Raw genomic sequence first — 15,592 nt, 5'->3', positions numbered from 1 at the left:
TCACAAGTCTCTCTAACGCGTCGTTCCGATTACCTAAGCGTGGTTAGTTTATTGTACGCAAAGTGTGCGTGAAAAGCAATAGTAGATTAGTATGTCGTGTCTCAAGTGTCTTTAACACGTCGTTCAAATTACTTAACCATGGTTCGGTTATATTACTCAAAGTCTGCGTGAAAAGTGACAATAGATTAGTATGTCGCGTCTCAAGTATATTTATCGCGTCGTTTCGATTACCTAAGCAAGGTTAGGTTATATTACGCAAAGTGTGCGTGAAAAGAGACACCAGATTAGTATGCCGCGTTGAAATTCTCTTTAAACCGTCGTTCCGATTACGTAAGCATGGTTAGGTTATTACACAAAGTGTGCGTGAAAAGTGACGCTAGAGTAGTATGGCTCGTCTCGAGTCTCTTTAACGCGTCGTTTCGATTACCATGCTTATGTCGAATCACAAGTCTTTCTAACACGTCGTTCCGATTACCTAAGCATGGTTTGGTTATATTATTCAAAGTGTGCGTGAAAAATGAAAATAGATTCAGATGTCGCATCTCAAGTCTTTTTAACGCGTTGTTCTTATTACCTAAGCATGGTTAGGTTATATTACACAAGGTGTGCGTGAAGGTGAAGCTAGATTAGTATGTCGCGTCTCAAGGCTCTTTAATGCGACGTTCCGATTACCTAATTATGATTAGGTTATAATAAGCAAAGGTTGCGTGAAAAGTGACGCTAGATTGGTATATAGCTTCTCAAGTCTCTTTAACGTGTCGTTTCGATTACCATGCTTATCTCGCGTCACAAGTCTCTCTAACGCGTCGTTTCTTTTACCTAAGCATGGTCAGGTTATAGTACGCAAAGTGTGCGTGAAAAGGATCAATAGATTAGTATGTCGCGTCTCAAGTCTCTTTAACGCGTCATTCCTCGTACCTAAGCATGGTTAGGTTATATTACGTAAAGTGTGCGTTAAAAGTGACTGTAGATTAGTATGTCCAGTCTCAAGTCTCTTTAGCGCGTCGTTTCGATTAGCTAAGCATGGTTAGGTTATATTACGTAAAGTGTGCATAAAAAGTGATGCTAGATTAGTATGTTCCGTCTCAAGTGTCTTTAACGCGTCATTTTGATTACCATACTTATCTCGCGTCACAAGTCTATTTAACGCGTCGTTCCAATTACCTAAGCATGGTTAGGTTATATTACGCAAGGTGTGAGTGAAAAGTGTCGCTAGATTAGTATGTCGCGTCTCAAGGCTCTTTAATGCGTCGTTCCTATTACCTAAGCATGATTAGGTTATAATACGCAAAGTTTGCGTGAAAAGTGACGCTAGATTAGTATGCTGCTTCTCAAGTCTCTTTAACGTATCGTTTCGATTACCATGCTTATGTCTCGTCACAAGTCTCTCTAACGCGTCGTTCCGATTACCTAAGCATGGTTAGGTTATAGTACGCAAAGTGTGCGTAAAAAGGATCAATAGATAAGTATGTCGCGTCTCAAGTCTCTTTAACGCGTCGTTCCTATTACCTAAGAATGGATTGGTTATATTACGCAAAGTGTGCTTGAAAAGTGACGCTAGATTATTATGTCCAGTCTCCAATGTCTTTAACGCGTCGTTCCGATTACCTAAGCATGGTTAGGTTAGATTACGCAAAGTGTGCATAAAAAGTTACAATAGATTAGTCTGTTTTGTCTCAAGTCTCTTTAACGCGTTGTTTTGATTACCACACTTATCTCGCGTCACAAATCTCGTCGTTCCGATTACCCAACCATGGTTAGGTTATATTATGCAAAGTGTGCTTGAAAAGTGACGTTAATTATAAATCGACATTAAATCTTATTATCTTTCATTTGGATTATGTAGGATTATGTATTTTTAGTCGGATAAAATACGCCGAATTTTACTTTGGTGATAGATTTGAAACAAACTGAAAGTTCGTGCCTTTAAATGACAACTTTTAAAGGTCATGATTAAAATGAAACTTCGTGTAAAGTTCGTGATTTTTTTAGGAATTAACCCTATTAATTATCTAAAACGTCGAACTAATCTCGAGATTAATGATTCTTAAAGTCCAAAGTTCGTCTTTTAATCCAATTTACTCGAAAACAAATCTCTATATCGAATAGACGTCATACACACGTGGATACGAGTCGGGGTGCACGGGCGTGCCCTTCAGTGGGTGCACGATCGTGCAACCAAGTGCACGTTCGTGCACCATGAAGAGTGCACGTTCGTGCACTTCAGGTGCACGTTCGTGCACTTCAGGTGCACGTTCGTGCACTTCTAATGCACGGTCGTGCACCACGTGCACAGCCCCGGAAATGCGATTTCCGGGGTTTTCAACCATCCCGACGTGCTTCTAACACTTCCCTAGTCAAAACCCGTTCCTCTGTTTTCATTAAAATGCGATAATAACTTCCAAAACGTCGAATTCAAACCAATACACCATAAAACTCAAAACAGCCATTTATTATCGATTTTTAATTAAACTTTCTCAAAATTTACCTTGAAACAAGGTTTAGGATCGATAGGGCTCTCGATTCTGAAGAGATTTCCGCAAAACTCACGCGAATCGGACGTCGAACGGAGAAACGGCGGCGAAACGACGATATCGAACGAATTTCTCTCGCTCTCTCTAGAACTCTCTCTGCTCTTCTTCTTTCATATTTCTCTTTATATATATCTTGGCTAAAGTTCAACTTTGATCCTTGTTCTTTTTGTTTATTATCACTTATCTTTTAAACTTTTCAATCGTACGATTTAGTCCATAGCTAAACTGTTAACTTCTTTTATTATGACTTATACGTATTATTTATGTCCAATAATTAATATAGAACTCGATATTAATACTTTCCCGTCAAAATCTAAAATTTCCGCTTTCGACACAAAGTGGCTAAATTACCACTTTGGTCCCTGTACCTTATTTTGGACTTTTCTTGACATTTTTCCTTTTAATTCCAATTCTAACTTCAGAATTGGAATATATTATTAAATTGTTCGCTATTATCTTTTCCAAAATCGACCTACTAAAACTTATTTATCTTTATTTTATCGGAAAACTTTCCGATAACGCCTCTCGGGCGAGTCCAAACTGGACACGTGGTCCAATTAGCTAATTACTTATATTGGGGTATTACATTCTTCCCCCCTTATAAAAATTCATCCTCGAATTTTCATAAATCTTATTGGGATCTTACTTATCCTTGACGTCCATTAATACGTTTTGATCGCAGCTTTTCCTTTTACTTAACTCTTAGTTTTCCATGCACAACTATAACTTCATACTTGTTGCTAATCGATTGTCTATTCAACTCTTGATAGTTGCTTGCCGTTACGTCGTTGAGAATTCTCTTACTGGTATCTTCGTCTCATCTGTTATCTTTTTCCGAGATAGAATGGTTCTTGGACGTATTCTTGATGTCATAGTCCTTGCACCATTGCCACCTAGTTGTCACTAATCATAATCTAATGTTTTCTCGTTTCATCATTTCATTCTTAGTAGCCATAGGGTTGCTACTCGTCTCCTTTATACGTGAATGGTCACGACGTGCCATTTTCATCTTAATGACGTACTTACTTTATGCGTATTTCTATGAATATTTTCTCTCGTAATTATAACCTGCAGTTATGATCTTTACTATCGTCTGTAATTATCACTTTCCTTTCTTAACTGGTTCTTGTCATTTCTCACTCCTTTCTATCATTGTCTGACACTTCATTCCTCATTAACCAATCTTTCTCAACTTGCACTATGTCTAATACATTCACTTTCTCTTAATGTAGCTAACTTGATACATTTTTCACTATCCTCCATTTCTCTTTCCTTTGCTTCCTTAAGCTATCGTGATTTTCACGTCGTTCTGTTGGTCGTGATCCTTCATCCTTTACCATTGTCTTAAACGTTTCATTTCACGTTACTTTTAGTCGTATGGCTTGTACAGTTGCCTTTGTTTGCTAGTACTACTCATATTCTTATCCTCTTCACTTCTCTCTAGTTGCTCCTTTGAGGTTCGCCTCGAATCTCTTATTGACTTTTTAGTCAACGATATTCTTCCTTTACGTCACAGTTTCCTATTCATGATGACCTCATAAGAATCTCATATGTTTCTTTATCATTTAACTGTTTCAAGAATCCTTATCGTTAGTTAGCCTTCGCTTAACTTCATCTTTACCTTTAATCTTTAACAGATTCAGTAGATCCTTAATAACTTATTTACTTTCTTTATCGTTATTCCTCCTTACTGTATAAGCAACTTTCTCTTGTATCTTACACTTCTTCTTCTTACTCTCGAATAGCTTCACAACATTGTTCTCACTTTTCAAGGTATCCTCTTGGCACTGACTACAATCATTTCTTAGTTTGTCTTTACTCTGGCTCTCATCTTCTTCTTGAAGTGTTTCAGACTATTCCTAATGTATAAGTTATACTTAACCTTATAAATTCCAAAATTAGGGAATAGTTTCGATTTTGTTGTCCTATACATCTTATGCTTCTTTAGCACTTATAACATGACTCTGATTGTCCTTTTAAATAACTTGATTTCTCTGTACTAACATCATCTCTTGTCCTTATGACATCATGGTCACTTGGATATAGTTCACTCCTATCTGTTCAATAGCAATGAAGTATTATCTTGCTCTTTTCTTATTGTGTCTTTTACGCCTTTCCTCTGTTTATAACAGTTTTTCTGTTACCGCTCTTTTCTGATAACTCTTCTAATGTACCTCTAGAACTTTTCATTTCTCTAATCATCTTACTAAATTTTGAGGGTATCCGAGTTTTTTCACTATACTTTCTTTTATAATTTCCATCATTTTGATATTTACTAACACGTATACCTATATGTGTGCTTTTCTCCTTATACGAGAGTTTCATAACTTAATTTTTCTCCATTCTATTAACGCAATCTATACTCTTAATGCTGATATTAGTGACTTTACTTAATATCAGTCAATTAGTATCATTATCTCTTTTGATTTATCCAACTTCGAACCTTATCATCGTCCGTATCCTTCCTCTTTCTATTTATGTATCTTCAAACACTGGTATTGATAAGGTTATATATCCTTTAAATATTACTTCATGTTCATCATTTATAGTATCATCTTCTTGTTCTTCATACTTTTAATCTCTCTTCCGGTATAACTCTCGATCGCTATGTCGCTTATTTCAATATAAGAATAATCATTACATTTTTCATCCTTATGTATTCGTTACGTTTCTTTCGTCTAACATGATTCTCTGTCATTTCATCCTTTGTTCTATCATAAGGATAAATATTGTATCCTTAAATATTGCCAGTGCATCGCATTTTACCTGTGTATGCTCTCCGGCGATAACTCCTCATTCACATTCTCCTTTAGCTTTATTAGCCTTGTTGCAATTAATCATTATATGGCTTTATTCTGTTATTGGGGTTTGTTTTACAATTTTAGTCTTATTTATTAAGAGTCTTTTATTATTCATCGCAGAGTTTCACATCTGAGTTCACTAACTAAACAAAAGATTTCAAAACACTCTTTGGCTGGCCAGCTCTTTTAAATCACTTTTCATAAATCGTTTGAAATCGTTAATATAATTGTAGCTCAGAGTGATGACACCACTCATCACCAAAGAGTTGCTCAAAATCGCACTTTCTTTATCATTGTAAAGATATGATGCATGACCTATATTTTGAAAATCATTTTCTTATGCATTCCTATCGTGATTATGCAATATCATATGCGATGTCTGAGCACAATTGTACCTTGAAAAATCTTAAAAAATTTCATAAAATCGTAAGTTTACTCTAGGTTGTACACTCTGCGACTATTAACGGCTTTCTTTATTGTTATTGGATACATTATAAATTTTTTATATTGCTGTCACTTTTTGTCATTTTCCTGACTATTCTTCTGTCACATCACTTCTTTCTCCATATCTCCGATAACTCAATTCAATTCAAAAATTTTCCACTGCTGTAATCACCACATCATATACCATATCATATCATATACAAACGCAGGTACCAATGTTCTACATCGATTACCTTTTAGTAAATCATCTTTCCCTTCACAGGTTCTAGAACGTAATATAGGAATTACGTTCACGACAAATGTATTATATGGTGTTTATTATATTATTGCTTTTGTATATTATGTTCGTATATTCTCTTATTGGTTACGTGTTATTAACATCGCTTCCTATAGGTTCTCACCATCTGAGGTGTTATTCTATAGCCATATCCTAATACTGACATTCTATTATGCAATGCAACAAACATATATATACACAGTAATGCAAACACATAAACACAAATACTCAAAACATATAAATCGCTAATACCTGGAGGTGCCTGATGTGGAACGCTAGGTTCCCTAATAACCACGCCTGTGTGTCGGCCCCTAACTGTTCTACCTGAGTTGCTTCCACCTCTTTGCACAAAGTAGGGGTTAGTCCTAACTCTGGAGGATGTGCTGACGTAGTCTGGATGGTACTCACGTCTAAAATAGAAGGGTCGTACTGGATCGCCCGCCCATTCATGCTCAGTCTCGATCCTACGAGCCATCGTAGTGAGCGTGCCAAAATGTTCACCTACGTGTTCTTATAACTCACTAAACTCAGGTCCTAAGCCTCTGACGTACCTACAGTTGATGGTTCTATTACCTTCATCCAGATCAGGAACTCCCTCAACCATTCGCAGAAAATCAGTAGAATACATTCCTACTGTTAGAATTCCTCGAGAGAAGGAGCGCATCTGTCTCCTAACTTGGTCTAGAGCTATCTGCTATATCTGCATCTTCTCTCAAATCGCGATACCTCTGCACCCTAGACCAGAAACGCTCGCTTTTGTACTGTTCAACAACTGATTCATCTAACAGTTCCTCTTCTTCATACTCTTCCTCCTGAGGATCTTCTTCTTCTGCCTCTTCTCCTAGATGCTCTTCTGGATCCTCCTCAGGATCCTCCTCCGGACCTTCCTTCGGATCCTCCTCCGGACCTTCCTTCGGATCCTCCTCCGGACCTTCCTTCGGATCCTCCTCCGGATCTTCCTTCGGATCCTCCTCCGGATCTTCCTTTGGTTCCTCCTCATCTTCTTCGCTATATTCTATTTCTGGCGAGTGTACTCTACCCCTGTTGCCAGAAGAACTGCCAATTTCTGACACTAACATATAGCCATTTTGATAAATTTATGGCGATCTCCTATTATCTGCATGGAATCCGTTCTGATGGACCCCAGATGGTTCGCCTATTTCACTATGAAACCCATTCTGAAATATAGGAGGCGCTTCCTCCCGTTCTTCCTCAACATGTGACTGAGCTCCGTTTTGCCCAGACATGCTGAAAAGAAACAATTTCAAACATAAGCGACCATCTGAGCCCATTTCCACACGCAATTCCAATATCAACTTATAAAATGCTGTAAACATTTAGCATTTAATCCAGCCGCACGTAGTTCGCAAGCAAATAACCGTTTAACAATCCCAGCGCAAATAATAATTACTTAGTTATCTCAGCCGTTCGTATATGCGAATGCTAATCATTTACTAGCCGAGTAGCCCTCATTCGCGCACGCTATAAACTATATTACTAATGCATACATCAAGCAAATGCAGACAACTAAGGTCCGACTCTCTGCTGCAGTAGTTCCTTGGGTTACTTACTGACAGAGTATTCCAAGTCAAACAGACATTCAGACACAACTGCAGTGGTAACTGGACCAACTGCTTTGATACCAACATTGTCACGACCCATAACATTGAGCCGCAACCGGCGCTAGGGAACGGGAGTGGTAGCTCCGGAACCCGTAGTAAGCCTCAAACCACTATTAATTTTTCGCAAATAATAAATAAATAACAGTAAACAACGGAAGCAAATCTACATATATAACATATACACTAACTGTTCCGTTCACCTCGGAGGCTCTAGTTACCGTACCCTGTAAGAACTGGCCTCGCGGTGCTATTAGTGTCTCAGAACATGTCACCGACATCTGGGGCCGTGAACCACATATAATACATGTAGCCTACAAAAATATAAACAAGACAGCACGTAATATGTACACTCAAAATGTACTACTGTCTAGGCTACGACTTTGTCAACACGGGACCACTACTGCAACATTCACAGAAGTCAGAAACTATACATACACAGCTGACTTCTGGACTTTAAAATTGGCCTCTAGCTAGGTCCACATACTAAGTACGTGAAAGACATCAAAGGTGAGGGGTCAGTATTTGGGAAAATACTGAGTGAGTTTGCATTTACTAACGGTATTAACATAAAAACATAGCATCGCATTTCAAGAAAACAATAATATAAAATATATAAACAGGTATTTGATCCGTACAAAACTAATATCCTAGCATGCGACACATCTCTTGAATAATCATATATCTTTCAACCCAATCAGAAATCACAAGTTGTGAATCCAACCCACTAGATACGGGGACTCGAGTCCAACCCACTAGATACGGGGACTCGAGGTTACACCGTAACCGAGTGCTCACTCGTATCGAAATCATATACCCAATCTTGAATTTCATAATCACATCATGCCATACATATCAAATCATTTCTCAAATGCAAACACACTAGACTGACTCAATACTGGTGATCACACAGCCTATTGACACCCGTAGCTAGTTTCTTCTTATCGCATACTAGTTCTCGTATATACATTTGATAGAAACATATAACATTTAATCAAATCATACATTATACGATGCGTATAAACAGTATATATATATATATATATATATATATATATATATATATATATATATATATATATATATATATATATATATATATATATATATATATATATAATAACTTTAATATATAATACACGAAAGTAAAGTGCAACTCACCGTGACCGCTATCCAAGTAATGATGTGGTCGATCTGATAGTACGCTCTCGCTAGTCCGCGTCTACTGACCCCACTACTCGCTGACACGTCTGATAAATCGTTTAATAGTTAGACGTGAAACTCGTGCTTTTACACGTATAATACTTCTAAGTTTTTAGAGTTTAGTTTCATTTTTATACTTACTTACGTATTCGGTAACTTCAGTCGCATAGTCGATTTAGCGGATACCATTTCTCATAATTGAGAATCGCTTAACGTCCTTGACGTTTTCCATTATTATTAATTATCTAAAACGTCGAGCTAATATCGAGATTAATGATTCTCAAAGTCCAAAGTTCGTCTTTTAATCCAATTTACTCGAAACATCAAATCTCTAGATCGAATAGATGTCATACACACGTGGATATGAGTCGGGGTGCACGATGCGTGAAAAGTGACACTAGATTAGTATGTCGCGTCTCAAGTCTATTTAACGCGTCGTTTCTAATACCTAAGCATGCTTAGGTTATATTACGCAAGGTGTGCGTGAAAAATGACGCTAGATTAGTATGTCGCGTCTCAATGCTCTTTAATGCGTCATTCCAATTACCTAAGCATAGTTAGGTTATAATACGCAAAGTTTGCGTGGAAAGTGACGCTAGATTAGTATGTGCGTGTCAAGGCTCTTTAACGCATCGTTCTAATTACCTAAGAATGGTAAGGTTATAGTACTCGAAGTGTGCGTAAAAAGGATCAATAAATTAGTATATCGTGTCTCAAGTCTCTTTAACGCGTCGTTCCTATTACCTAAGCATGGTTAGGTTATATTACGCAAGGTGTGCGTGAAACGTGACGCTAGATTAGCATGTCTAAGCATGATTAGGTTATAATACGCAAAGTTTGCGTGAAAAGTGACGCTAGATTAGTATACTGCTTCTCAAGTCTCTTTAACGTGTCGTTTATATAACCATGCTTATGTCTCGTCACAAGTCTCTCTAACGCGTCGTTCCGATTACCTAAGCATGGTTAAGGTTATAGTACGCAAAGTGTGCGTAAAAAGGATCAATAGATAAGTATGTCGCATCTCAAGTCTCTTTAACGCGTCGTTCCTATTACCTAAGAATGGTTAGGTTATATTACGCAAAGTGTGCTTGAAAAGTGACGCTAGATTAGTATGTCCACTCTCCAATCTCTTTAAAGCGTCGTTCCGATTACCTAAGCATGGTTATGTTATATTACGCAAAGTGTGCGTAAAAAGTGACACTAGATTAGTATGTTTTGTATCAAGTCTCTTTAACGCGTCGTTTCGATCACCATACTTATCTCGCGTCACAAGTCTCTTTAACGCGTCGTTCCGATTACCTAAGCATGGTTAGGTTATATTACGCAAATTGTGCGTGAAAATTGAGGTTAGATTAGTATGCCGCGTCTCAATTCTCTCTAACGCGTCGTTCCGATTTCCTAAGCATGGTTAGGTTATAATACGTAAAGTGTGCGTGAAAAGTGACACAGATTAGTATGTCGCGTCTCAAGTCTCTCTAACGCGTCGTTCCAATTTCCTAAGCATGGTTATGTTATATTATGCAAAGCGTGCGTGAAAAGTGACACTAGATTAGTATGTCGCGTCTCAAGTCTCTCTAACGCGTCGTTCCAATTTCCTAAGCATAGTTATGTTATATTACACAACGCGTGCGTAAAACGTGACGCTAGATTAATATTGCACATCTCAAGTCTCTTTAACGCGTCGTTTCGATTACCATGCTTATGTCGCGTCACAAGTCTCTCGAATGTGTCGTTCTGATTACCTAAGCATGGTTAGGTTATATTACGCAAAGTGTGCGTAGAAAATGACAATAGATTAGTATGTAGCGTCTTAAGTTTATTTAACGCGTCGTTCCAATTACTTAAGCATGGTTAGGTTATATTACGCAGAGTGTACGTAAAAAATGACAATAGATTAGTATGTCGCGTCTTAAGTCTATCTAACGCGTTGTTCCGACTACCCATGGTTAGGTTATATTACGCATAGTGTGCGTGGAAACTTACGCTAGATTAGTATGTCACGTCTCAATTCTCTTTATCGCCTTATTCCAATTATCTAAGCATGGTTAGATGTTATAATATGCAAAGCGTGCGTGAAAAGTGACACTAGATTAGTATGTCGCGTCTAAAGTCTATATTTAACACGTCGTTCCTAATACCTAAGCATGGTTAGGTTATATTACGCAAGGTGTGCGTGAAAAATGACCCTAGATTAGTATGTCGCGTCTCAATGCTCTTTAATGCGTCATTCCAATTACCTAAGCATAGTTAGGTTATAATACGCAAAGTTTGCGTGGAAAGTGACGCTAGATTAGTATGTCGCGTGTCAAGGCTCTTTAACGCGTCGTTCTAATTACCTAAGAATTGTTAGGTTATAGTACTCAAAGTGTGCGTAAAAAGGATCAATAGATTAGTATATCGTGTCTCAAGTCTCTTTAACGCGTCGTTCCTATTACCTAAGCATGTTTAGGTTATATTACGCAAGGTGTGCGTGAAATGTGACGCTAGATTAGCATGTCTTAGCATGATTAGGTTATAATACGCAAAGTTTGTGTGAAAAGTAACGCTAGATTAGTATGCTGCTTCTCAAGTCTCTTTAACGTGTCGTTTCGATTACCATGCTTATGTCTCGTCACAAGTCTCTCTAACGCGTCGTTCCTAAGCATGGTTAGGTTATAGTACGCAAAGTGTGCGTAAAAAGGATCAATAGATAAGTATGTCGCGTCTCAAGTCTCTTTAACGCGTCGTTCCTATTACCTAAGAATGGTTAGGTTACGCAAAGTGTGCTTGAAAAGTGACGCTATATTAGTATGTCCAGTCTCCAATCTCTTTAACGCGTCGTTCCGATTACCTAAGCATGGTTATGTTATGTTACGCAAAGTGTGCGTAAAAAGTGACACTAGATTAGTATGTTTTGTATCAAGTCTCTTTAACGCGTCGTTTCGATCACCATACTTATCTCGCGTCACAAGTTTCTTTAACGCGTCGTTCCGATTACCTAAGCATGGTTAGGTTATATTACCCAAAGTGTGCGTGAAAACTGAGGTTAGATTAGTATGTCGCGTCTTAATTCTCTCTAATGCGTCGTTCCGATTTCCTAAGCATGGTTAGGTTATAGTACGTAAAGTGTGCGTGAAAAGTGACACAGATTAGTATGTCGCGTCTCAAGTCTCTCTAACGCGTCGTTCCGATTTCCTAAGCATGGTTATGTTATATTATGCAACGCGTGCGTAAAAAGTGACGCTAGATTAATATTGCGCGTCTCATGTCTTTTTAACGCGTCATTTCGACTAACTAAGCATGGTTAGGTTATATTGCGCAAAGTGTGCGTGAAAAGTACCGCTAGATTAGTATGTCGCGTCTCAAGTCAATTTAACGTGTCGTTCCGATTACCATGCTTATGTCGCGTCACAAGTCTCTCTAACGCGTCGTTTCAATTACCTAAGCATGGTTATGTTATTATTACGCAAAGTGTGCGTGAAAAGTGACGCTAGATTAGTATGCCGCGTCTCAGGTCTCTTTAACGCGTCGTTCCGATTACTTAAGCATGATTAGGTTATTTTACACAAAGTGTGCGTGAAAAGTGACGCTAGATTTGTATGTCGCGTTTCAAGTCTCTTTAAGGCGTCGTTTCGATTACCATTCTTATCTTGCGTCACAAGTCTCTTTTACGCGTCGTTTTGATTACCTAAGCATGGTTAGGTTATATTACGCAGAGTGTGCGTCAAAACTGATGCTAAATTAGTATATCGTATCTCAAGTCTCTCTAACGGTCGTTCCGATTTCCCAAGCATGGTTAGGTTATACTACGCAAAGTGTGCGTGAAAAGCAACGCTAAATTAGTATGTCACGTGTCAAGTCTCTCTAGCACGTCGTTCCGATTTCCTTAGATGATTATGTTATATTACGCAAAGTGTGCGTGAAAAGTGAAGCTAGATCAGTATATCCTACCTCAAGTCTCTCTAACGCGTCGTTCCGATTACCTAAGCATGGTTAGGCTATATTACGCAAGCTGTGCGTTAAATGTTACGGTAGATAAGTATGTCGCGTCTCAAGGTTCTTTAATTCATCGTTCCGATTACCCATGGTTAGGTTATATTACACAAAGAGTGCGTTAAAAGTGACGCTAGATTAGTATGTCGCATCTCATACTGATTTATTGTCACTTTTCACGCACACTTTGCGTAATATAATCTAACCATGCTTAGGTAATCGGAACGACGCGTTAAAGACACTTTGAGATGTGACATAGTAATCTAGGGTTACTATTCTCGCACACTTCGCGTAATATGACCTAACCATGCTTTGGTAATCGGAGCGACGCGTTAGAGAGACTTGTAACGTAACATAAGCATGGTAATCGAAACGATGCGTTAAAGAGACTTGACTAATCTAGCGTCACTTTTTACGCACACTTTGCGTAATATAACTTAACCATGCTTATGTAATTGTAACAACGCGTTAAAGAGACTTGTGACGCGACATACTAATATAGCGACACTTTTAACGCGCACTTGGCGTAATATAACATAACCATGCATAGGTAATCGAAACGACGAGTTAAAGAGACTTGAGACGCGACATACTAATCTAGCGTCACTTTTCACGCACATTTTGCGTAATATAACCTAACCATGATTAGGTAATCGGAACGACGCGTTAAAGAGACTTGAGACGCGATATACTAACCTAGCAACACTTTTCAAGCACACATTGCATAATATAACCTAACCATGCTTAGAAAATCGGAACGACCCGTTAGAGAGACTTGAGACGCGACATACTAATCTAGTGTCACTTTTCCCGTACATTTTGCGTAATATAACCTAACCATGTTTAGGTAACCGGAACGACACATTAGAGAGACTTGAGACGCGACATACTGATTTATTGTCACTTTTCACGCACACTTTGCGTAATATAATCTAACCATGCTTAGGTAATCGGAATGACGCGTTAAAGACACTTTGAGATGCGACATACTAATCTAGGGTTACTATTCTCGCACACTTCGGGTAATATGACCTAACCATGCTTTGGTAATCGGAGCGACGCGTTAGAGAGACTTGTAACGTAACATAAGCATGGTAATCGAAACGATGCGTTAAAGAGACCTGAGACGCGCCATACTAATCTAGCGTCACTTTTTACGCACGCTTTGCGTAATATAACTTAACCATGCTTATGTAATTGTAACAACGCGTTAAAGAGACTTGTGACGTGACATACTAATCTAGCGACACTTTTAACGCGCACTTGGCGTAATATAACATAACCATGCATAGGTAATCGGAACGACGCGTTAAAGAGACTTGAGACTCAACATACTAATCTAGCATTATTTTTCACGCACACTTTGCGTAATATATCCTAACCACGCTTAGGTATTCGGAACGACGCGTTAAAGAGACTTAAGACGCGACATACTAATCTATTGATCCTTTTCACTCAGACTTTGCGTACTATAACCTAACCATGCATATGTAATCAGAACGACGCGTTGGAAACTTGAGACGCAGCATAAGCATGGTAATCGAAACGAAGTGTTAAAGAGACTTGAGACGCGACATACTAATCTAGCGTCACTTTTCACGCACACTTTGCGTAATATAACCTAACCATGCTTAAGTAATCGGAACGACGAGTTAAAGAGACTTGAGACGCGACATACTAATCTAGCGTCACTTTTCACGCACATTTTGCGTAATATAACCTAACCATGCTTAGGTAATCGGAACAACGCGTTAAAGAGAATTGAGACGCGATATACTAACCTAGCAACAGTTTTCAAGGACACATTGCATAATATAACCAAACCATGCTTAGAAAATCGGAACGACCTGTTAGAGAGACTTGAGACGCGACATACTAATCTACTGTCACTTTTCCTGCACATTTTGCGTAATATAACCTAACCATGTTTAGGTAATCGGAACGACACATTAGAGAGACTTGAGACGCGGCATACTGATTTATTGTCAATTTTCACGCACACTTTGCGTAATATAATCTAACCATGTTTAGGTAATCGGAACGACGCGTTAAAGACACTTTGAGATGCGACATACTAATCTAGGGTTACTATTCTCACACACTTCGCGTAATATGACCTAACCATGCTTTCGTAATCGGAGCGACGCGTTAGAGAGACTTGTAACGTAACATAAGCATGGTAATCGAAACGATGCGTTAAAGAGACTTGAGACGCGCCATACTAATCTAGCGTCACTTTTTACGCACACTTTGTGTAATATAACTTAACCATGCTTATGTAATTGTAACAACGCGTTAAAGAGACTTGTGACACGACATACTAATCTAGCGACACTTTTAACGCGCACTTGGCGTAATATAACATAACCATGCATAGGTAATCGGAACAACGCGTTAAAGAGACGTGAGACGCGACATACTAATCTAGCGTTTTTTTTCATGCACACTTTGCGTAATATATCATAACCACGCTTAGGTATTCGGAACGACACGTTAGAGAGACTTGAGACGCGACATACTAATCTATTGATCCTTTTCACTCACACTTTTGCGTACTATAACCAAACCATGCTTATGTAATCTGAACGACGTGTTGGAAACTTGAGACGCAGCATAAGCATGGTAATCGAAACGAAGCGTTAAAGAGACTTGAGACGCGACATACTAATCTAGCGTCACTTTTCACGCACACTTTGCGTAATATAACCTAACCATGCTTAAGTAATCGGAACGACGAGTTAA

General features: G+C 38.5%; 1 protein-coding gene across 1 annotated transcript; it reads right to left on the bottom strand.

The window, feature by feature from the left end:
• Positions 1 to 6,727: 6,727 nt before the first annotated feature.
• On the bottom strand, positions 6,728 to 7,135 carry LOC126672562 (uncharacterized). Its single transcript, XM_050366517.1, has one exon. It carries the CDS (start codon positions 7,133 to 7,135, stop codon positions 6,728 to 6,730), a length of 408 nt encoding a protein of 135 aa, XP_050222474.1.
• Positions 7,136 to 15,592: the final 8,457 nt, after the last annotated feature.

The sequence above is a fragment of the Mercurialis annua genome, linkage group LG3 (genome assembly GCF_937616625.2).
Source record: "Mercurialis annua linkage group LG3, ddMerAnnu1.2, whole genome shotgun sequence".
NCBI classification, from domain to species: domain Eukaryota; kingdom Viridiplantae; phylum Streptophyta; class Magnoliopsida; order Malpighiales; family Euphorbiaceae; genus Mercurialis; species Mercurialis annua.
Note: the sequence above shows the minus strand (reverse complement) of the source record. Positions and strands in the feature narration are given on the sequence as shown.

Bases quoted from the DNA above. Each gene is read 5' to 3' on its own strand.
- LOC126672562 (XM_050366517.1), bottom strand. From the start codon at position 7,135: ATGTTAGTGTCAGAAATTGGCAGTTCTTCTGGCAACAGGGGTAGAGTA.